This window comes from Tympanuchus pallidicinctus, unplaced genomic scaffold (assembly GCF_026119805.1).
Source record: "Tympanuchus pallidicinctus isolate F22 unplaced genomic scaffold, pur_lepc_1.0 scaffold31, whole genome shotgun sequence".
NCBI lineage: Eukaryota > Metazoa > Chordata > Aves > Galliformes > Phasianidae > Tympanuchus > Tympanuchus pallidicinctus.
In genome coordinates, this window is record NW_026294749.1 from 9,418,171 (window position 1) to 9,443,038 (window position 24,868).

Sequence of the window (24,868 nt, forward strand, 5' to 3'; positions counted from 1 at the left end):
ACATTAACTTCATTTATTCTTCCTACATGTTTCCCAGTTCCCTCCTCTCTCTCCTAATCCTACTGACACCAGGAGAAATGACACAAAAGATCAATTGTTGGCTTTCTGTAAAATATTTCATCAAAATGGTGAGTCACTGGGAAAAGATTTGTCACAGTGAACATACACTCAAATATCCACTCAGGTCACCAAAACAAAAATGTTATCAATGAGGACAAAGGAAGTTGTTATGTTACTTTTCAAACAGTCTTGAATCATGTTTCCTGTCATCTGGCTTAGGGGGAGAGAAATAAATCTTCCTAAAAAAAACCACAGCAAAACTGCTAAAAACTCCAAGCACTTCAATCGATAAGATAAAAACTGTGGTGAAAATTAAGTTATCCCCCGCTGTCCAAATTCTGTTCTCATGGACGCAGTTTGAATTCTGCATATCACACCACATATTGATACTTCTTTAATCTACAGACAAGAATCTGTCATTACTAATACTTTGTGTCATATTCTAACGAGCATAACAAGCATATTACAAAAGAATGTCAGATGGAGTCTTGCTTCTTCCTGAATTGTGCTGGGTTGTTTCTCTGAGGTTTGCTCAGCAGGAAGCAGCGTATTTGCTCTAGTTCTTGTCAGCCCACTGAGATACTCTGGCCATTTTTGTAGCTAAAGCTACAAACCAGAAACTGGTGAGACACTTGTGATCACCAGCAAGGATGTTGGAGATTCTGTGTGGCTGGTGCCTGCCACTGCCTTTGCTTTGTGCAAGTCTATTGGGAATTGCTATTTGTCAGAATTTAGGTTATGCTGCTCAAAAAGCTGAGATGCTAGACTATAACCTGTAAGGTTATTTTAAGAGCTGGTCTTAGGAAAAAAGAAAAAAAAAAAAGCAAAATATATTACACTGAAATAGCTTTTGGCTCCTTTTTTTCATGCAATGTTAGGAATATTCTAAAAATCTTTTCCTTTTCACTTTTTTTTTCTTTTTCCTCCAATATAGAGAATGTATCATGTATAAACCAAAAGCAAGGAGGGAAGGAGAGTGTTATGATCCTTCTCTTTTCATGCTGTTAATTTCATTGCAAGGGAATCAACTGGTTTCCCTTTGGCCTCTGTTTCTCCCTAAATTTCACTTTCCTTGTACCTCCTGGTACACTTGAAGATCCTGGAAGTTTCTTACTGTCTGCCTCCTGCAGAGGGACTGGCAGCTAACCTAGCTGACTTGGGTCATATAGGAAGTGAGAGAAATGTCAGAGAATGGCTTGGCTTGGAAAAGGCTCAGAGATTACTTAGTTCCAACACCCCTGGCAGGAGGGGGTGTCAGGACTTCTTCCACACAAGTAGGCCAGTTTTTTCTAGTCTTGTACAAACTCTCTTTTCTTTCTTCTGTAAGGCAGCATCCCTGCACCTATGACCGCTTCATAACTTGGGAAATTGCCTTTTCTCTAGATCTGCAAGTTGCAGGTATGTAGAAAGTTGTCCTAAGGATAATTAAAGGAGAAAAGTTAGTTAGTTACTAGTTGACAGAGTTCACTGAGCATACTTTCATCACTTTAAATTCATATAACCTGGTTGCAAAAAGGTAAAACTAACGGAAATCTAGACAGACTCAAAGTTTACACTTGAAAGCTTTGTTTATAGCTTACCTTGCGAAGTGATTCTCTGTGGGAACAAATATATTGACAGTTTTTGCTCCTGACTAGTTTCTTTGGTCATATCATAGGAAATGAGTAAAAGAATAAGTTGGCTATAGCTAAATTCTACATAAATTTCTTCCTAAGGAGTATAGGGGAAGTAGCAGAGCCAATGGATTTTCACAGGGAAGTCATGCTTAACAAAAAGGTGAGTTCCCTTGGGATTTCTTCTATGACCATAGGTAGGAGAGAAAACACTATTTACTTGGATTTCAGCTGTGTTTAGAAAAGCAGAGCTTTTGGTATGCTTCCTGCCCTCCAGCCCCTGCTGTCTCATAAAACTTGCCTTTTTTTTTTACGAGAGACTCTTTGTTCCCAAAAGGATAGGAGCAGTTTTATGAGAGATTAAAAAAACAAAAAACAAAACAAAACAAAAAAAGCAGGTAAAAAGCATGTATATTTAATAAACTGATTTAGCTCTTGGAAGTGGCAAAAGCATAGACTTAAATACTCCCAAATTACAGAGCACCTGAAAAAAAAATCCTTATGTCAACAATGTGGTTGTTTTTGAGTTCCCACTATATCCTAACTTTGGGGTTGTTGAATTTAACAACCTCTTGCACAGTGGCACATGTTGGAGATATTCTTTCAAGGAGGTCATTGTAACTGTTCTCTTCTCTGCTTTGAAATTTATTGAAGGATAAGTTCATGTCATACCTAAATTCTAAAGAAAGTTATGAATCAGTGGTGTGCTCTGGCTCTGCATGTTAGTCCTGCCTGCTAGGTGTCTAGGGAACACAGCCCTGTCATTGGCTGTAATAGCCATAAAAGTAGGTGCCTCAATCTTATCTCATCTCTGACTTTCCTGTGCATGACTCCAGAAATTATAGTTAAAGCAGAAAGGTCTGAGTGAAATGTATTATTAAACTTCCACATTCCCCCTCTCTCACCTTTTGCCTCCCACCAGAGATAGAGCCACGCCAAGCTAAGGCAAAGCCTTCACCTAGGAGGGTTGGAGGTTGGAAGGAATAAAGCTGTCTTTTAGTCTTTCCAAAATAGGGCAGCTAAGAGCTTGAGGCAGGACAGAAAAAAAAAACACTAGAAATGGAGAAGCTAAAACAGCAGGCACATTTTTTTCTTATGACAAGGACAGGTTGGTGACCTGTTCTGTTACAGAGAAAGTTTCCTGTGTTAGCTGCCAGCATGGTTTTTCCCTTTCAGTTTTTAAACTGATTCCAGTATCTGGAATCATTGCAATTCTAGGTATGTTACCAAAACGCTTGGTTAAAAGTCAATGAAATGTGTCACTTTGGGCACATGGTCAAAAGGAAAAATGTCTGTGCATGTCCGTGCCATGCTCTGAAGCTCCTTGTGGGCATATATGATAGAAAATAAAGTCATTTAATCAAGCCTTGAGTTTTTCCCATGCAGTCTTTATATATATGCTTGAAAATGTCTGCTTAGTTTATGAAAGAGCAAGACAACTTTGCTGTCTCCTCTTGCATCTATAAATTCTCACCTATTGCCTGATCCTCAGAAGACTCATGCAACTCCATGCCTCTATGTGTTATACGTCAGCTCAAGAGCAAGGCAGGCTGTCTGGTTTCCTATTTTTTTTCCAGCAACTGCTGAGGTAGCATAACAGCTCTTCTTGTCGTATGGAGGGTTGGGGTCTATGTGCACTGCTTTATGAGCCAATGACTGGCTCATTCTCTTCTCTTGCCAGAGGAGAAGGTCAAGGGGAAGGATGATGATGGCCTATGGGTAAAATACTCCTAATGCTTGCTGGTCCCAAGACTAGTTGCACTAACACTCCAGAAATGTTCTGTCAAAGCCATCACCCTTGACATGTAAACCAAGATTTCTGAGCACCCAACCACAGCTGTCCCACATGGGTAAAGCAGGCTGTCTTTGTGCTGTTTTCTGCTGAGGCTGTGTTTCTTTCATCTAGCACTTAACTTGGTGAAAGAGATGTTGCTGGATTTTGTTAGGAGATGGTCTGCTGTGCCAATGTATTTTAATGATTTGCATTTTGCTTTATTCAGAGCAAGATGACTGTAAGTTACCTCACCACCTCTTTTGTGACCGTCTGAGACAAATCCATCTGCTTTCAGATCATAATGATTGTAAATGTTCAGTACAGAGTGCAGCATCACACTCACTGTTTTTAACTTGAAAATAAAAAGCTCATTAGATTTATACTTACTATTCTTTTAAAATAATTTAACTCTGTTTATTTTACCACAAAACACCAACTACTGAAGTTTTAGTATCTTTTAGCTGAGGGGAGTAACAAAGATTTCAAGCCTGGTTTGTTGGAGTGTGACTTGCATACCAAGTCAGATCTGTAGAATGATAGGGTTATTTAAACAAGAAAAGGTGTAATCCTGGTTTTATTGCACGTATTCTGAGAAAATCTTATCTGCACTCAGACTATTACATAGCTCTGGGGTTTTGCACTAACGTTTAGTTTCCAGCATCGTTTCTGTAATTTTATAAATACACACATATATGTAGAATAGAGATTCTTTTTGTCAACATGAAGCTAGCACAAATGACTTTTGAGGGCAGAATGTCCCTATAAGATAGGACCCATGGAAGAAAACTGTCCTTAGCCCATGACATCAGGGTGTCACGCTTGCAACTTCTAGATAATATGTATATCTACTGTGCAAAGTCCTGTTTTGTTCTCAGCATTGGTTATGTTACACATCAGTATCTGTTCTGCTTGTGAAACTGTATCTCTTGCATAGACCTATACAAATACTTCTGTTTGTGTGTAGGAAAGCAGATAATTGGCATGCGCACCAATAAGAAATAAGAAAGTTTTTTACACAACCTGTTCTTACTTTGCGTCTATGGAAAGCAATTATTTTTCAGAATATTTCCTATTAGTTGAAAAACTGTGAATGAGAGTAGTGACAATTTGTATTTTGGGTTTTTTTTTCCTCGCGGGCTAATTCTGATTCCTTATCTCCAATTATATGGGTCATTCCAAAAGTAATGCCTCCTGTTTATCTCCATGGAAACTCCGACAGCTACATAGAGCGCAGGAATGCTGTTTGATAAAGCAAATTCTCAGCTACAGAACACTTTTTTTTCAACATAACCACCACCATTAGCTGAGTGTTTCCACCAGTGATGAACAAGAGCCTGCATGCTGTGCTAGTAACAATCTGCACCAGCAGAGCTGACCTGCTGTCACTGTCTCCATGCTGAAATGTACCACCCACCACCTCACTGTGCTCACATCCACTGTTTGGTCTCCATAAGCATTCAGTAAGCACAGATGAATGTCAATAGGTGCCATTTTTTCCCACATGGAGAAATTCAGTTCCACACCTTTGCTTCATCATCACTTCCATTTCAGATGCCTGCTCCTCTGTTGCCGTCTGCCACGTGGTAACAAAATGTAATGGGATACTGGCAGGAAAGTTCAACCTTTACTGCCATACCACCAACGTGAGCCCATGACACTGTGGGCCAACACAATAAAACAGGCATTGCTTTTGGAGCAGCCTTCATATAAGGAAACTGTGTTAGTTTTACCCTAACCCAATGTTTTCATTTGCTGGTAATAGTATTCTTTTTGTGGCACGTGGGAGACCATTGCAGGGGTCAAACTATTACTTTTTTACCCAACTATGTCATAAATTAATTAGTAATTTTGTTAACACCAGTGTGGCTTAGTCATTTTGTAAGCATTTCAAGTAGCTGCAAGGATGACACAGCAATGTTAGTAATTAACTTTTCTCTCCGTCTGGCTGTTAAATGCAAATTCACTGTGAGGTTGTGATTTGGCATGTATCATCACAGAGACTCGTAGATTCCCCCACCTCTCTGCCATAAAAGTGTCTGTTAAAAGCATCCAGAAAATGAATCGGACTCTCTCTGTTTTGTGCTTTGTGCTATTGTTCATTGAGGAAGAAATCAAGCAGTGTGAGGGTTCAGTGTCTGCCACAACTGGCATTGTGAGACATTCCCTACTTGTGTTTTTTTATTGGTTGGCTCAGAAAGGAGATCAGTCAATCTGAGTTAAGAGATGTAGGCATTTCAGCTGGATAGAACTTCTAGCATGACTCATAACACTTTACACAATTAACTTGCCAAGAAAATGTGCTTCTACAAAACTGTGAAGCACTCGGGCTTGAAGTGCAGCTGGAAGAAAAATCATTCTGATAGAAGAGCTCATAACAGTCCAGCTGAGGATTTTCGGCAGCGGTGGCGGAAAGAATCATCAGCATTGATTGTCTCACATCCTTATAGCTGTAGTTCTGGCACAGTGCCATGGCACCTTCAGCTCTCCTTTGCCATAAAGATCCAGGATAGGCAGCATAGAAGCAAATACAGAACTGAAGACAGAAGCTTGGGAGCACCAGCTGCCCACAGAGCTGCAGGAAGCGACTGTCCTCCATATAGACACAGGGAGCACTGTTTAGGATTTGCTATTCTCGAAGTGCAATGACTGGTATCATGGCATCTTAACATCTTCCAGAAAATTAAGTGTCTTGAGGAACTCTCCTGATGTTTCTCACCAATTTTGTGAAGTTTAAGGGAAATCTGCAGTAAGCAGTTCTGCATGTTTGTGTAGTCACATAACTTCCATGCAGAGATATACTGAGTAGGAAACCGAAAAAAAAATATGATGTGATTTTTGCAACTGAAGCTTTCAGAATTTATCTGCATTTTAATGGACTAATCTAATTGTGTTAATTTAGAAGAACAGCTCCCCAGATACAAACAGGACTAACCATATATCTGAAAAGATGATTAGTCTTTACTTGCAGTTGTTTTCCTTGGTTGGTGGAGGCTACCACAGTGAAGCTTGGTTAGTTTTACCACGCCAGCATAGGGTACCAACCAGATGCCATTGTGGTCTGCTCCCCCACTCTACTTCTGGACCCATCACCCTACCATCTTCCCTACACCTGCAAGAATGACTTGCCTTCTTCATCCTCCCTCTCTCACCACTTTCCTCCTTGAGATAACTTTTACTGTTGATGTGCTGTAATGCTGGACACGGGAACTGAGCAAGAAGAGTTTTCTTGCTGCACTTCATCTGTTGCCTAATGAGTACCTGTGTGATGAGACACAGTAGCAAAGGTAGCAGCTGCAGGAAGAAAATACAGGAGCTGGAAGGGAGAGAGGGAGAAGAGAAGGGATGTAGTGAAAAAGTGGTAGGGGCTTTCACATTGGAACAGAAGATGGAGGAGAACAAACTAACCACTGTAGAGCACTCCTTTTCAGTTATGAACTTGGACACACACATTTTCATGACTGCTCTGCAGCCCAAAAAGTAGGTCTGAATCCCAAGTGTTTGTTGAGTACTGTCTGGGATTGGTGACTGCTGAGGATAAGTTGTTACTGCTATAAAGTGCTCTACTTGTTTAAGTGGCGAGGTTCGTGGCTCTAGGCTGCCTGATCCAACTGCTGAATACTGTAGGATCAGCGTGGTCCCACATGCTGGAGTGGCTGGACACTATTTCCTTCCTGCACAGAGAAAAGAATTACACTGATGTCAAATTGAGAAAGATTGTGCTCATTCCAAAGGGATGGACGTAAATTCAAACAAAGCTGTAATGTTGAGGTGTGAGGAAGCTGAATTAGAGCTATGCAATCTTTCTGCCTTCTCCTTAAATTCACCTGATGCAGCATAATTGTCTGAAAACAGGTAAAAGCACAGCTATGAGCTTCTGCAAACCCCTGAAGAAATGCCTGTACCTCAGTCTTCACAGCAAAGTATTGAAGGCAGAATGCCAGCAAGAATTGCATGAAGTACAAAGTAAACTTGTTTCGTAATTTAAAGAAAATTATAGATTAGCATCTCTACTTGCTTCTCCCCCTGTTTTTCTGCACCCGCTGCACTCTGGTGTGTCTGTACTTCTTATTTGTGGGTGTGGTACATTTCCTACAGCAGGAAAATCTGGGGGGGATTTGGTGCCATGGTATGATACCTTCTCCTGCTTCATTGCATCCACAGGATCAGAATACAGAACTGCAGTATTTCCCACCCCTCTTGCACATCTTAAAAGTGTCAAAATGTAGTCTTGTGAGAATAAACTGAGCACAAGCATCATGGCTAAGCACTCAGATTTGAAATCACACTGGCACTGCTGAGTTTAGATTATTCGCTTGTGAAGAAATCACTTTTAGCCCCCATTTTTCACAGGTGGAGATAAGCAGAAGTTGCAGTGTTGAAGGCATCGTCCTCCGGTAGTGGGTACAGATCGTACAGACTGCTATCCTGAAACAGGTTAAATGGCAATTGGGCTGTTGCATCTATTGCGTTACCTCTTTCAGTTTTATCTCTCTGGGGCACAGATGGGAGTTTCAAGCAGCACGGATATCCAGATAAGAGCGTAGGATATGCATTGGCTGGAATCTGACAGGGTTGAAGAAATCACCTGCCGCTGAATTGAGACTCAGATGGGAAGTAGGAAGTGCTGTGCTCAAGCTTCCTGTATAAATAAATGCAGCTTTCCCACAGCTACTGCATACAAGCTGTGACGTGCTTTTAAGATATAATGGCAGCATGCTCTTAATAGCAGGGAGGAGATTATTTATCAGAGTGGCAGAGGAACTGAGAGGCAAGTCCTTCTGCAGTCCTACGAAGTGCACAGCTGTCAGATACACGGAGAAGAGAAAGGGCGTGTGAGAGGAATCTGCCTCTGCTTCTGATTGCAAGCTGCAGTGGTTGTGACATGATTCTTGGGAGCGCTGGAGGGTGAGTGAAGCTATTGAAAAGTCAAACAGCTGGGACTGAATACTACTCTCCTTTCAAGGTATGTTGGAATACAGCTTTCTTTATTTTTCCAATAGAAGCAAAAGATAATTAAAAAAAGCAGAAAACCAAAGATTGCTTATAATGGACAAAAACAGAAAAGGCTTTGTTAATAGACAAAGTAAGGAACAGAATGATTAAAGGGCTAGAATAAATGTTACTTGTGGTTTGGTTAAAATCTAACCGTGTAGTGCTTAGAACTGAGGCAAAAAGGAGATCTTGGAGTCTGGATGATTAAAGATACAGAAAATCAGACATCAAGTACTTGCCAGAAGGGTGAAATTACTTCTGTCAGTGTAACTTTTAAAGGAATATGTGTATGAGGGGGTTGAAAATGCTGCAGTATTAGAACATACAACTGTGTGGAAAGCAATTGCCAAGATGGCATGCTATGTCATATATCTGTTCTAGCTTAAACACAAAAACTCACTTCATACTGAAGATACAGCTTGGGCTAGAGGGAGTCTGAATTCAAAATTTAGATTCCTTCTGCTTTAAAGCCATTTCTTATGTCCCAGTATTGTGCAGCTGGTGTCAGGAAGGAAAAACATTCTGATCTGTGTTCTAAGCATTAACGTACACTTGTAATCTGCTTGGGGTCGTAGTTTTTTAGGTAAGCACTTAGCAAACATGCAATACCTAGTAGGCACTATTTCTTCCTCCCCCTTCTCTCCCCTTTTCTCCCCCCCCCGACTAAGAACAGAGAATAGCATTTGCTGGTATGGCACTGCTTTCTCTTTCTCTTTGTAGAGCTTTCCCAGTACAAAGCTTCTTCAGTAATGATGTTTCACTGTGACTTACAGTAAGTCTGTATTTTCTGTAGTAAGAAGGCACTCTGCTCCTAACTGTCTGTAACAATATCAAATATCCTCCTTCAGAGAGCAGTGTAAGTAGTAAAATATTTAGGATGATGATAGTTAAGGAAACATCGCAGGCTGACTCCCATCCCCTTGGTAAATAGTGAATGCTTTTAAGAAATACATTTCAGATAGAGAGGCTGTGACTGAAATGCCCCTGTGCAGCCTTGCAGCCGGCTGTGAGCAGGCACAGTAACGTGATATGTTTGGCTGCCCTCAGCCTCAAGGGCAAGTGGTCTTGGTTAAGGACAAGCACTGCATTTGGAACACCAATATTTCTGGAAACAGAAGTTCCAAAATGCTGTCCTTAAATATTTTCCAAAACAAATCAGTCGGCCTGATTCTCCTGCCATTTAGGACTTGTCTGTGCCTGAAAATGAGTGGGTGTACGGGTTGTTGTCATAGCATGAAAGTGGCGGAAGCCCTTCTCGTGGTGAACGTGGGCTATTTTGGAAGAAATACAGTACGTTGATAAGGGGATGGCTGTGGTTATGATACTGAAAGTAGTGCTTTACATTATGAATTAGGAAGAATGTGTTTGCAGAGCATCTAAAGCTCTGGTAAAGCTATGGTAAACTGGGAGGTATTCCTTCAGAATAAACTGGAGCAATTCCACAGCCAAGTCAGTATGATGAGAATCAGACTTGTTTTCTCCCATGCATCTTAACTGTGCAGTGAGGATATTTAAAACAGTGTTGTCTGCTCATAGAAGTACATGGAAACCTCCCTACACTTCATGTAGGAACAGCATTTGGCAACTTGATCGAGTTTTGTGCTATATCCCATGTGCTTCTTCCTGGCAGTCATTCTTCTTTCCTGCAAATAGTGATATTTTGGTGATTGTGTTTGAGCAGAGCATAAGTCAATAATATAAATAGCCAATGATATGGAAATGTTCCTCTCTAGCTGGGCTTTTTAGGTTATGCTGTATTCTCTAAAAGCTTCAGAAGCTTTCTAAAAACAAATAAACAACATGGAAGAGATTATTTGACCTTTCTTTTTTGCTGGAGGAAGAAAGCATCCACTTGACCTTAATAACATCTTCAGTTTAAAATGCAACTATGGAAAGCAGCAAGTGAATTGACAGAAAAACAAGCAGCACTAATACTTAACCAGGTTCCCAGTTCATTGGTATACTACTGAAAGTGTTTATTATACGAGTCTGAGTCTTGTGCCTGTAACCTGCTCTGCCCAGACCTTTCAGGGATTTTTATAGTGAGACCCACTGACGGGTATTGCTTTGGTGTGTGGTTTAAAGAAAAAGGCAACAGACTTGCTGTGCCTCTTTGTGAGCGAGTGAGTTTTCTTGAATATACCTGAAACTATGCAGTGCAGATAGATTGCACGTATCAGACCCATAAATATCTCCCAGACTGGTAGTATTGTGAAATCTGAGACTGTAATTACATCTCTAGGCCCATGGATCACAAGCACACATGAACAAAATACCATGGCAAGCTGCCAGTGTCACTGTTAACTGAGTCCACTGGACCTCCTTGCATGTACCCAAGCATACACTGCCTTCACGTTTGTGAGGCTGAACCTGTCTTTTTCCTCTGCCTGCTTGCTGAAAGGTGACCACAGTTCCATTCTCTCCCCTTGGCTTTCCTGTGCCACAGCCCAGTCCTGTGTAATGCACTTCACAAATTCCCTTCGTGACCCAACAGCCAGGAATAGCCTTACATTCATTCCATCTCAAAATTAATCATCTTTTTGTTTGTGAAGGGTAACATGGAACAAAACCAAAAAGATCATAAGGGAAAGATAGCAATGTTAGTCAGCTCAGCCTCTATCATTTTGTATTTGTATTTGTATTGAGCTTCAGTGCTCAACTATGAGCCTTGACAGAGAGAAGTACAGGTCTGAGGGCCATCGTACACAGCAAATTTACCCAGTCCTCAACAAATATTTACAGAGGTGCTTGTGCCAAATAACATTGTGCTGATCAGTAGAAAAATAGTGTTCAGTAATCTTTCTGTGTCTCTTGTAAATGGTTTCAACTCAGTGGGAATGGAGTGGGCATTGCATTCACAAAGTAGATCATTGCTAGCAGTTCTTAAAACATTAATAATAAAAAAAATAAAGCATCTCAAATTACACTTCCCACTTAAGTTGGACTTCCCCAACTTCTCTTCTTCCAGGGAGGAGCAGAGGTCTGAGTGGAAATTTCAGTACCTGAGATCATGACTTGTTTAACTGCATTGTAAACACACTTTCGAATAAAGGTGGCTATACAAAAAAATATTTTGTTGATGCTGTTTCCTAGGTACCTTGGTATGTGTAGATACTTCACACAATGACATTTGTTCTCCATATCTGGTTCCTTTTATTCTATTTTAATAAAGAAATAAGATTATGGATTGCCCCAGATCTATGTGGGGTTTTTTTACTGTGTTTCTAGGGGAATCTGCTCAGCCACCAAGGGAAAATCCATTGTTTAAGCACAGGAGCAAAATGGTGTTTTAGTTAGCAATGCTATCAAGTGGCCTGATTCTTTGAATGTCCTTGGTGCCTGCAAGTACAGTTCTGACTTTGCTGGAGTTCGGGCCGTTCTGTGAGCATCCTTGTGCCCCTTCTTTTTGATGGGTCAACATCTCTATTGTCCAAACTAGTGCTGGGCACAGCAACTGGGGCCATGGAAGTCAGACTTGAGAGAATGCTTAGCTCCTCTTAAGTGAGGTAGTCTCAGACACGCTTTAGTCAAAAGGCAATTTGTTTGAATTATATTTGTATGAAACCTAATGAGAAATTTTGTATTCTTCTGACAGACTTCAAAGGCCATAAACAAGGGCAGTTGAATGAGTTGGACTGGGACTGAACTCCAGGACTGTGACTTGATATGTTTAGGTTTAGGTCTGGATGTGCTGATCATGGAAATCACAGTCAGCATTCTACTGTGAAAGATTCCAGCTTGTGCATGTGGTTTTATACATGATAGAACACATCACTTGTATGGATTTTCTTCTTTAGAGGCATTAGAGGTTGTTGTAGACACAGCAGTTATGGGGAGTTGTTCTACGTGCTTTTTGTCTGATGGAGAGACAAGGGGCGCTGATCAAGAGACAAACAGTACAAAATTACTTTTAACTAGAAGGGAAAAAATACCATTTTACTGTTGTGCTCATGTTCCTCCTCTTTAATTGAGAATGTTGCTATTTGTCTGTGTCTGTTGCAAGCTTTTCTGCCTTTCACTTTGCTATAATAATGAGGAAAGAAGGAAGAGCATAAGACATGAGTCATCCAAAGCGTGGACTCTGCCTAGGTCTGCAACAGAAGCTTTGATATTCATGCTTGCGTATACAAAATACTGTATCCTCAGACTGTCAATGAGCAAATGTGCAGATCTGAAAACCTTCACGTGCTCTGTTTGCAAAAAGAAAGAATATATTGCAGTAGAAGAGTTGTCTCCCTATGTTCAGGGGCTTAAAGAGGTCCCCAATGGCTGCCTACACTTGCACTTTTATGTACTGTATATCAGTGTGGCTTAGGGGTGAACTCCTTGCTGATGAATATACAGCTAGAGATCACTCAAAAGTGAATGCTGTAAAACCCCATGTACGTAGAAGGAAAACACATTTGATGACAGCTAGCATATAGGCTGATCGTTTGCATGCAAAGAAAATTCTGAGATTGACTAGAAGCTGTGATGTACAGGCTGATACTGGTTATGTTTGAACTGTATATACGAACGTTCATGTGTTCTGGCTCTTCTTAATTTTGGAAGCATTCAGGTGGGTGGATGTGGGGAGAAGATGAAGGAAAACAAAGCATCCCCTGCCCCTTCACCCCTCTCCAAAAAAAAAAAAAAAAAAAAAAAGGTAACAGGGATGTAGTCAGTGGGAGAAAAAAAAAGCTGACCCTGTGGGCTGCCCAGCAGTGCACTCACTTGAAATTTCTCAAGCAGCAAAATCTCGGCTAATCCCTGATCCTGGAACCTGTCCCAGTGGAGTTTCCCCAATTTAGGACTAAGATAACATACAGAGGGCCAGCAACAACTTGCTCCGTGAAGTTTCATACAATGGAGAAAATGCAATCTTGAGCCCTTCACACCCCTTCACATTTGTGCTGCTGGGTTCAGTGGTGAAGAGTCTCCATCACACTCTCCAGGGAGGGTTTGTGGGAAAGAAATTCATGTCCTTTGCCTAGAGTGGAGTAAGTGTATGTAACATCTATAAATGTGTATAACATCTAGCTAATGCTGCTTTAAGGATGTGTGTTTTCTATACTGGCCACTTGCAATAAAAATATTGCAAACACTCAAGTAGTCAACATGATTTGACCAATTTCAAACCCCTTGCTGACATAGCCTCTCTCTTCTTGGCATATTGGGCCAACAAATGAAAGAAACAGGCATCTATGGGGAAAGGAGTAAAGAAGGAGTTGAGATGTCTTCCCATACTTCCTTTTCTTAATTATTTAACAGAGATGACAAAAGACCTTTTTGAAGGGCATGGTCGTAATTAAGGCCATCCACCAGAAAGGTATCCTTAGAAAGATTTTTAGAAGATTGTCATGCTATAGTATAGCAAGGCTATGAGGTCTTTCAGAGCTGTGTTATTAGATGTACATTGTTTGGAGTGTTCGGGAGGTTTTGGAAGGGCAGCTTTTAACTATCACTAGTTGCTTATCTGTGCATTCATGAACAGGCCTTCTGGTGCCATTGGCAGCATTTTCATTGTCAGGGCTTTGACTTTCTGGGTAGGGTAATGTAGGGACCAGCCAGTCAGATACTAAGGTTCTTAAGGCTGAGATCTGTGTTTAGAGCTTTCTGTTCTCCTTTGAAGTTATTTCCATAATGAAAGTTGAAATTTGCAATTTAAGTGAGGAATGCAACAAGCAGACTAGAAAAGAGGAAGAGCAAATGTGGACATTGAGAGACCTAGAAGAGAGAAGCTCAGACAGGGATTGCCACAGGAGCTTCTTTCCCTTTCTTGCCTCTGCAGATCTGGCTGGAGCTGTACAGCTCTCTGTCCTTCCCTCACCTCCCGATGCAGCTGACTTTGGTAGGGTTTGATCATTGAGGACCTGGCAGAGATTTCAGGATACACTGCAATGAGATTGATAACCAGCTATGAGAAGAAGTGTCAGTTACTTCAATAAAAGCAGGTGTTCGTTGCAAAACAAGCTGCTCTCATATTAGATTCCCAAACCTCCTCTATTACTTCTTAATGATTCTGAATTATTTCTTATCAAACTACAGCACAGTGAGTACTTTCTCGTGTTGTTTTCTTAAAGTAAAGTGTTGTATTAACTACTGTGACTCCCACAAGGTGTAATCTTTGGACTAGATCTCAGTCTTTGATGCCTGTTACTCTTCCCAATGTTCTATGTCATTGAGACATTCTTTGGTTGAAGGTAGTTTTCAATCCTTTATTGTTTTTATCTTAGTTATCTTGAACAGCATGTTTTATTTAGAATAATACGCAGCATATTTGACTGAAAGATTAGATAGAGGGCAAACGAAACCTTCATTGTGTTTAGTTTTACTCGCTGAGCAGGCACACAAAAACTGTAAAAGGAAAACAAACTTGTACTTTGGTTGTCCTTTTGATGTAAATCCAAAATTGTGTGAAAGTACTTTTTGATGCTCACAGTAAACAAGATGGCAGGACCATAATCTTTCAAGTTTGCAGATGTCTTGGCCTCACAGAATGAAATGACTGAGATGTTAAAGGTATCATCTTGTTGCAGGCTCTGAAAAGAAGGCATTACTCAGATCGTCTCTTCTAAAAATAAATAAGTAAACAGATGCCATTTTCTCAATATATGACGTTCAGTTGATTTCTTCAGTATGCAGCGTTCCAACAGAGCTCAGTGGAAGATCTTTCATTGTTGTGCTCAGCTCAGGTGTTTTTTGCCTACTGGAAAATTCTGCATGCTTGCCTTGGCACTAAGAAATGTTTTGCTGTCACCTTCAAGGCCTGGCTGTGAGTCGTGTCCCTACTTGCCTTGGATTGCCTGCTTTGCAGTCGGACGCTATTCCCTGCACGCAGCCTTGGCTGCTCTGAAGGAGCAGTCTGCAGCCAGAGGAGCCCAGCAGCTCACTGATTTTCTTCTTAGAAGAGAATTTGCTGTGACCAAACAGATGTAGTCGGCCCCTCTGTCAAATACAGTTCTACTGCTTTAACATCATGAATTTACAAATACCTCTGGAAAATTCCTTGACCTCAGAATAGGCCAATGTCACAAATATCTTCTGAAAACTATCTGGACTGTAAACATTCCATTTCAAGGATTTAATGTATCCCAAGGTTTTATTATCAAGTTAACAAAAATAAACCGTGGGGTTTTTTTGTTTGTTTTTTGTTTTTCTCCTGTGTCAAAGTCAAATTGTTGCATTTGACTTCCTATTCCTGTTTTGGCTGATACAAACAGCTAGCCAAGTTATCAACCCACTTGACATCCCAAGGGTTCTATTCCTTTTTACTTAGTATGTTGTGGTTTCCAAAAACCCTCACATGGTCAAAAAGGAAGATCTATCATTTGCTTTTGACATTGATGTCATGAAGAGTGGGGTTTTTTTTTAGCAGTGGTGTGTTACCTCTTGACAACAGGAAATTCAAAATAAAGGACGCCAAACTAGTTAGAATGGAAATTCCTTGTAGCTTAGCATTGGCAGACATTGCATAGTATCATTAAGAATAGGGAGTGTCATTTAGATAAGCTTTGGAGTCTAATCTTGCGTTGGTCGCTAATACTTGAAATTCCAGTTGGCACAATTTTCTTGTTCTGATGTGTTTTGGAAATACTTGGAAATGTTTGATGCCACATTTGCAAGTGCTTTTGTCTAGCTGCAGTTTGTGCTGTCTGAATTCAGCTTCACAGTGTATAGGGTGAGCGTGAAACATCAGGAGAGTCCTGCTACTAACAAGCTGCAGGACCAGATATATTGCCATGGCTTGCTGTGGGCACCCTGAACCATCATGCTGCTTAGGCAGAGCAAGCTCAGTTCATCTGGGTCACCCTAAATTGCTTGCCTGAAGGCCTCCAGCACCTGAGTCACAGAATCATATAATACAATGAGTTGGGAGGGACCCACAAAGACTACCAAGTCCTGACTCCACATAAGACCACCCAGAATTCAAGCCATGTTTTACAGTATTATCCAACATGGAGTGCTTTGACCACTGTCCTGGGGAGTCTGACCACCCTCTGATGAAGAGCTTTTTGCTAGTAGCCAGGCTGAGCCTGCCCTGCTGGCTTAGTCCAGCAGATGTGATGTGGGGAGCTTGCTTCCTAGCCTGGCAGTGTTGATGGAGCTGTCTCCTCAGCATCTGTACCATCCTTGTTCCAGCAGAACACGATGAAGGTGGTGGCTTCTGCAATGCAGTGATCTGACATCATCCCCCCAGAAAGGCTTACTTTTGTCCTCATGGGGTCAGTGAGTTTTGCTGTTGCATGGCTCCTGACTGTAACGAGGAGAGATGAAGATCAGAATTCTGCATTATTTCTTTTTCAGTCTTTAGAAGTGATTGGAAAGTATCACAGTATTACAACACAGTATTACAGTAGAGATAGTGTTACTGAACAACTGTGCCTTCAAAGGGTTGTGGAGTGTAATGATTTACATATGCTCTAATGATGTTTTGATTTACTAGAATAATTTGAAACTTTTGGGTTTGTGTGGGATTTGGGAAACTGTTCAATATGTGCTTTAGGCATCCTAAAAGCTAGTATAAAAATACCTTACAGGAAGCAGGATGATATTCTGAGTTAGTGCATTCTGTCCCTTACTTTTGTGTGTGTGTATGAAAGGCTTCCCACTCAGTATATCCTTTACAAAATATTTTATATATTTATGTTCTGGTTGCTAGCTTGCTATGATGATACTCTATACAGCCAATACTTCTTGAGCAGCAGCTCAAGGGCTTGTTTTTGCCCTGACTTTCCAACAAAAACAAGCGATAGAAACTGCCTTCAGTGTGTTCTCATGCAACATACAGAAATTTACTTAGGCTGCTTGATTTTTAAACAAGCTTATTTTAAAACAGAGTTTTACACTGTCTGAAGTATTAAACATCTGACTTCCCTCAGTCTGTGCTCAAAGAGTACAGATACTGAAATGTTTTTGTTCTCTCTAATACTTCACCTCGGTAGCGTATCATGGTATCCAAAATGGGTTTTCCTTGTGCATGTATGTGATCAAGTCACTGGCTTGCTTGCTTGTATTAAGGCACAGATGTATTATGGGAAATCCGAATACACAAAAAATGTATTTTAAATTAGACCCTACATTCATGGATCTGATTGCTGACTGCAGTTTCAGAAAAAAAATTAAACACTTGACTTGTTAATAATCACATTTTAATAAGGCAAACACTGAGACTTTTTTTCAAATAAAAACACTTAAGCATATGATGAAGCATCCGCCTCGAAGATGATGGCTTTCTGGAAGTAGAGCTTTAATCACATGTTTTATAACCTTCCTTAGCTGGTACTTGATAAGTAGTGCTGTGTGGACTAGATTGGTAGCTCTGTGTAGGCACTGCATATCAAAAGAGGAGATGATTGCATTGTGGTTTAGCAGCCAGTCTATTAGACCACAGAAGCAATAGCATGGCTTGATTCAGACCAATCTTTGTGCAGAATCACTGAGTTCAAAAAAACTGCCCTAAATGCAAATTTTGAATAACACTGCCCTGAGAGAGTTGGGACAGCTAAGGACACACAGCCAGAACTGGTCAAGATGATTGAACAACTTTGTTGAAGTTGATGCTATAAACCATAGAATCGTGGAATGGCCTGGGTTGCAAAGGACCACAATACTCATCCAGTTTCAACCCCCTGCTGTGTGCAGGTCACCAACCAGCAGCCCAGGCTGCCCAGAGCCACATCCAGCCTGGCCTTGAATGCCTCCAGGGATGGGGATCCACAGCCTCCTTGGGCAACCTGTTCCAGTGCCTCACCACCCTGTGTGAAAAACTTCCTCCTGATATCTAAACTAAACCTCCCCTGTCTCAGTTTAAAACCATTCCCCCTTGTCCTATCACTGTCCACCCTTGTAAACATGTAACACAAACTGTTTCTGACACCTGTCTTCACATGTCCTAATTTCACAGTGATCTGGCTCCATTATCTCAATACTACTGTTAGATTTTTGAAATCTTTTATGATGATCCTTTTTGTAATGGGTGGAGTACCTCAAAAATCTCTAGGACATGAGAAATGCAGCGCTTGCAAACATTTCTCTAATAAAGTTTGATGAATACCTGGAACACTAAATGGGAATTTTACAGGTGCTGTCAGTTCTGTCATTCTGTTACTGTTTTTTTGCAAAGTGGGGAGGCATTGTTATGTGCTGGGCCCACACCTGACCTTAAGCCTAACCCCAAACCTCTCTGTGATCCCACCATGTACATACACGTCTACCCTTCCTTGGGAGCTGGCTTATGGCAAGCCTGGGGGCGAAGCTTGGCGTAGACAGGATGTCAGGGTTATTATCCTGTCTCATCATCTGGGCACACAGCAGCCTGAAAAACATATAAAGGACCCTTTTTGTCCTGTGAATATTTCCTGCAGCAGCTTGTTCATTTTGGTACTTTCCTTGGCTTCCTTTAAACTCAGCATTGAGCTAAAAGCATCGAGCTCTGCTAACTTCAGCAGAATTGCTTGTAAACGCAAGGCTTGAAGGAGCTTCTCTAAGAACTCTTGTTATTATTGGATACGGCGTGTGAAAAATGAAAGGGTGATTTATGGCACTGAATACAATCCATTCATTCTCCTCCAGTACCAGTGTGGAAACCTTTCATGATTTTGCATGATGTTTCTAAGTCACACCCACACACATCTTTTCAGCTAAATAGTGACTTGGTTGCAGGTACACAGATAATGTCCTGATGTTGCAGTTTAGGAGACTGCCTGGCCTGCTTGTGCTATCATTTACACAGAGTAACTTTTGTTTTTCCAGACTGGTAATCTTGCTTTGAGGCAGCTGGGCAGACTTACCTGAGCCTCTGTATGACTGTCACAGGAATGTTACCTTTTTCAACCTATGGGTTGCAGACTGTACTCAAGGAAAATCAGTTTATTGCCAATTAAAATAGATTCGGGTGGTGAGAAACAAAACCAAAACTTAACACACCACTTTCTCCCTACCTTCCTTTTTTCCCAAGCTTGCTTTCACCCCATCCCCAAGTTCTCTGCCTCCCCCCAGAAAGCAGCACAGGGGCTGAGGGGATTTTTATCATGAGCTGTAATAGCTCTTCTCTGCACCTCCAGTTTGACCAGTTTGAGTCAGTTTGACTGATCTGTGCTGGTGCAGAATTTAGTCTAGTATGTTCCTCTGTTTTAGTGCATCCCTGAGATGTGTTTTTCTTTGATCCACAAGATTTCATGCAGCCTCTGTTGAGAGAGACTTTCCACTTACTTTTATTTCTGGTAATTTATTTTTATTACTATAACATAATAGAATATATTCATATATGTATTTTTATTAATATAACCACATACGGAATGCTCTTTTTCAACTTTGTCCTCAGCTGACTGCCTCTTCCTCTGCAGGACAACGTACATTCAAGATGTTTTGTTTTCAACCTAAATTCTTTGCAACTTGTAATTACAGTAGGAATTTTAATCCACTATAAGGAGTGCTAATGGATGTGTAGTAAACTAATGACAGTCTATGGAACTGGGCCTAGCAAAGTAAAAGCTATAAAAATTTGGAGGAACTGAGATGGAACTTCAGAGATGTTCCACAGTGGATGGAAAAGTCAGTTCTGACAGTGGTGCTAAAGCTGAGGAGGTGGTTTGAGAGCCTGGGAGAGGACGATGCATCCTGAAGTGTTGGAAAAGGAGGAGTAGAGGGTGAGAACAAGAGGAAGACAAGTGATTTTTCTCTCCCCATCATTTCCACCGACTATTCTGATTGTGGAAATGAACTACCCTCACCAGGCCTGGTTTCTCTTCAGAGCCCAGTTGCCGCTGCATGGGCTGTCCTTTGTGACCTTTCTTTCTGCATGCTTTTTGTGACAGCCATAGCAAAAGTAGCAGTTCTGGTGGGCAGAAGCAAACTGATTAATTAGGTTGCTTGGGGAAGAGGAGCAGGTTGTGTACATGCTCTCACTTTGCTGGACATATTTTCAGGTACTAACAGGGTAGCTTTGCCTGTGCCAGCCTGACCTGGAGAAGAGCTTATGGATGGGCTGGCATGGAGGGAGAGCAGCTGCTGGTGGCTGTGATGCCTTCCCCAAGATGCTCTGTAAGCAGGCTGCACTGTTGTGCTCATAGCTGCAGTTCTGGCTGCTTCATTTGCTGAACTGTGCTGGGGTTAATGAGGTTGTGGTGAGGTGAGCCAGGGCTGTGCTGGGGGCTGGATGCTCTGATCCTCCAGCTTTGCTTTCAGTCATTTACTGGAGATTTCCACAGGGTGCTGTGCATGTGGAGGTGAGTAGCTTACCTTTATGGATGCAGCTGAGTAAGCGTGTTACAGTTCTCCCAAACACTGAGATAACGTCTGACACGTAGTTCTAAATAACAGGTAGTTCTTGATCTGCTGTAGCGTTTCCAGTGACTCACTGCTTCTTTTTTTCCTCCTGTTGCAGTAATTACAGAAGAGTGTTGCAGTTTCTGACTCAGAGGGAAGCTTCATTCCAAGGCTTCTGGCCGTGCAGGAGTTCTAGCTCTGCAGCTATATGGAGTGTGTTGTGGGGACTGCATGGTAGAGACTGCAGGTGGAGACTGAGCCAAAAATAATGCAGGCACAGCACATATCTTGAGCAGTGATTGCAAGACATTAAAAGGAGGATTTTCTTTGGATTAGGGGACAGAAATTTCGTTGCCAGAATCTTGGCTATGACTCTTGTGTCTCTCAGACAGGCTGCTTACAGGAAAGACATCCCAAGAGATACATCTGATGGCTGTTCTTCCAGACTGGAAACTAAGGAGTGAAAAAGTGTGCTCCACCCAGATCTATTGTGGTTGCATAGCTTTTGAAAGGAAATGGTCTTCCTGCAGACTCATAGGAACTCTGGACAAGAGCCTCATGGGGCAGGCATGGGAATGGGTCTCAAACGTGTGCCATATTGTGGGATAGGAGCTGTGGGGCAAGGTTTCACATGTGTTGCCTCTTCTAGCTCCATGAGCACCATCGTTTCTTCTTCTGGGGAGAAGTTCTGCAGATATTGCAAGCTAGTGCACTGTGTACACATGGACCAGCTGCAGCTGGCATGACCGCTTGGGGTGCAGCAGCACAGCAGCAGTGACATGCTGCCAAATGTGACCTGACAGCCCCGCCGTGGGGACACAGGAGGCTGCAGGGGAGGGAAGCACAAGTGGACCACAGGGCTCAAGTCTCCTCTTTGCCTTGTGAGATGTCAGAGCTGACAGGCACACGGACAAGTCTCTGTCCCCTGTTGTTTTCATGTTCACACAGCTTCCATTTGTAAAGTGACCTCCTAGATTTGGTGGTGCTGCATTTTCACTTTGGGCTGCTGCAATTGGCTGTGTGCAGTTGGCTTCCAGACCTCTGCTTGTCAGAAATGTGTGTGAAGGCCTTCTTGCCATCAGATAAGTGTATTCAGAGGCAAGTCTGTGGAATTCAGACCGTGTTTCTTGGAGGTAAGTGCTCCTCACAAAAATACCATGCTTATGAAACAAGTTTCATTGTATTTAAGCATGATATTTCTGTGAGGTGCACCATTCCATTGGTGCTTCTCTAAGGATAGGAATTTCTTCCCCAAGCTCTGGGGACATGGTTATTCTGAGCATCTCCGTGTAAGTGTGCACTCAGTTTAAGGCTCACAAAACTCATTTAGATGCCTAGGAGCCCTGCAGAGTTAAGTGGAAGAGCTGCATGGTCGTGGGTTGGATATAAAAATACTGTTGTGTGCAATATAAGTAATGTGTAATCTGTGTGATTTGTGTTTGAATTTGCTGATAAGTGCCCTGACTGATACATTTAATGCCAACAAGGTAAATCTCTGAGAATGCAGTCCAGTTCAGGTCTTTTGGGGTCCTGGCCTCTCAGGAACCTTCTCGGTAAAATGTCTTGAAGCACGAGACTAGAACCAAGATGACAGTACATTCAGGTGTGTAGGGGCTTTCATGAGCTATAAGTTCTCTCTTCAATGAGAAGTAACTACATGGTCTGTGGGATGCTTAAGCTCTTGATTTCTCTTTCCAGGCAGAGAGGACAACTGATGAGAGAATGGGCTCTGCGGGGAAGCCTAGCCCTGACACCATGACAGCTGACAAGTCAGAAGCTGGAGACTTAGCGCTGGAGCCCCTGCTCACTTGCAAGCTATGTCTCTGTGAATATTCCCTGGATAAGATGACCACTCTGCAGGAATGCCACTGCATCTTTTGTACATCGGTAAGATTTAGCAGCACCTTTAAGTTACGAGAGCAGAGTAATGGAAGATAGACAGAACTTCAAGATGGGACTGCTTACATCCTGCTAGAAGTGTTACCTCTGCTGATAGGGGATGCTTTCCTAGAGCATTTGGTATTAGTCTCTCTTGCTTTGTCTAGAAAATTTCTCTGTTATTCTGCATTTAATAACATGCAGCTCTAACAGATGTTCCTGTAGCATACAATAATAATAAATCCCGGTAGTAAATAGGAAAAAAAGATGCATTTTAAGACTATCGGAGAACATACACATTCATTGCTTCTGAAGCAAAAGTCATCCTATGACTGTGGTTTTGTTTCCCTGTTATTTTCTGGGTAGTCATAGGCCTTTTTTTCCTTTAAGTCTTGAATGTATTTTTTTAAGGGCAGTCAGAAAACCTAAACAAAAATTAAACTTGGCCTATTGAACCTTTGCCTCTGCAGTCTGTGCTGCAGAGAAATTGCCGAGGTCATGCATTGCCTATAGTTGTCAGTGAGGATTTTGCACCCTGCAAATTCAGATCAAATAAAGCTGGTGGAAGTGATAAAGGCTGGGGTTGAGTAAGCTCTTAAAAGCCTTGCAGATATTAGTGCTCTTCTGGTTTCTTTGTCAGCATGGGGAAATGAATCCAGTTTCTCTGGCAATAGTGACTTTGATGTACCTGACTAATGAATACTGGAAGCAGGTCACAGTACAGAAGGTTTTGGGTTTTTTTTAATACCTCCAGAATAAAAGTATTTATTTTTTGACAACAGATTGCAGGTAAGCCTCAAATAAGTACTTCTAAATTTTGCACTTGATTGTTTGAACTCAGAGAAGCAAAGTGATGTTATGAAGCAGGATAAAAATAATAGAATGGCTTATTTTGGAGGGGACCCTAAAAATCATCTAGCTCCAACCCTCCTGCCATGGGCAGAGTTGCCACCCACCAGATCAGGCTGCCCATCCAACCTGGCCTTGAACGTCTCCAGGGATGGGGCATCCACAGCTTCTCTGGGTAACATGTACCAGTGCCTTACCATCCTCTGACCAGCCTCCACCTGGACATAGACCTGTTGAGAACAACACTTTGCCTACATCCATCCAACCAATTCTTTGTCCATCTGATAGTCCAGTCTTCAAATCCCTATGTTTCAAGAAACCAGGAGAAGAGTGGTTAATTGCATTTTCAGCCTGAAATTCGTGTAGCGTCTTTTCCATGCTGACTTCCACAAGACATGCCTGACAGGTAGATACGAGGGAAGATAGAACTTTAAATTTAAAACTTGGAAGCATTGATATTTATAAAGCAGTCTCACTCTTCTGTGAGAATTTACTGACTGATTTACTAATATTAGTAGCAGATGACTCTAACCTGAGTATTGGCTGAGCAGAGTAATCCTCTGGCCCTAGGAAAGGGAGGTCTGCTGAGTACTGTACCAGGCAGAGCTGAGTTCTCCACTGTTCTTAAAGGAGAAATCAGTGACAACTGGGTATGGCTGCTGTTCCTACCCATCCTTTGTTGATGCTGAACATGCCACCTTGCATGTGTTCCTTATACCTGGATGGTAGCATGAAGCATGTTCACCCTGAACTTGGCTTTAGGACTACCATTACAGAGTGCAGTCATGGTTGTTTTGCATCTGTGCTGACTCTGTATAAGGCTAGAGTCAGCTTTGGGTGAGTTTTGAATGCAGCTGGGTGAAGCCTTTAGACAAGCTCTGTGTATATGAGTTGGCTTAATATGCCTTTGTTGTGCTTATGCTCTGTGTCTACCCCTTGGCTGTTGTTGCCTGTTCACCTCTGTCTTTCACAGTCACTTCTCACTTGTCCTGTGATCACCCTGTCTGGCTGTGATACCAGGGACAGGTAGAAAAGGAGCATCTTTTATGTGCTAGCATTCTGTGATGAGTTGCTGCTCTCTTCTTATTTCTGCACCTGACGGTGCAAAAGCTTGGACATGGGCTGTGTCACTGCCTGCAGAGTGCTCTGTGCTTTCCTGCTGCCTTTCCTTTTGCTCACTACGTGTGCTGAGATGAAAACAAATACAAACAAATACCAGCATATCTTTGCTCCCAGAGATTCCTGTGTGTCCACAAAGAAATGCCATGCTATGTAATGCAAGGAGGTACACTGAACTTCAGTTCAGAAATGTTCCTTGAGAGATCAAGGGTTTCAAAAAGCACTGAAAGATTTTGTAGTGGTTATAAGGAGAAAGGAAGTTGTAAGGCACTTATATAGAAGCAAGATGTGTAACAGAGGAAGGCTGTTTGATGCCTCTAGCACAGATGTAGTT

General features: G+C 41.8%; 1 protein-coding gene across 5 annotated transcripts in view; it reads left to right on the top strand.

Annotated features, from left to right (window-relative positions):
* Positions 1–24,868, top strand: part of RNF144B (ring finger protein 144B) — an 84,134-nt gene that overhangs the window by 26,805 nt on the left and 32,461 nt on the right. Inside the window, exons 1-3 of one of the 5 annotated variants that reach the window (XM_052697640.1) lie at positions 7,857–8,410; positions 9,160–9,211; positions 22,387–22,575. In XM_052697640.1, coding sequence (XP_052553600.1) covers positions 22,411–22,575 — 165 coding nt within the window. In that variant the 5' untranslated portion in view covers positions 7,857–8,410; positions 9,160–9,211; positions 22,387–22,410. Of the gene's footprint in view, positions 1–7,856; positions 8,411–9,159; positions 9,212–22,386; positions 22,576–24,868 lie in introns of those variants that run through there. The other 4 variants (XM_052697641.1, XM_052697638.1, XM_052697639.1 and 1 more) reach the window with 4 other exon arrangements.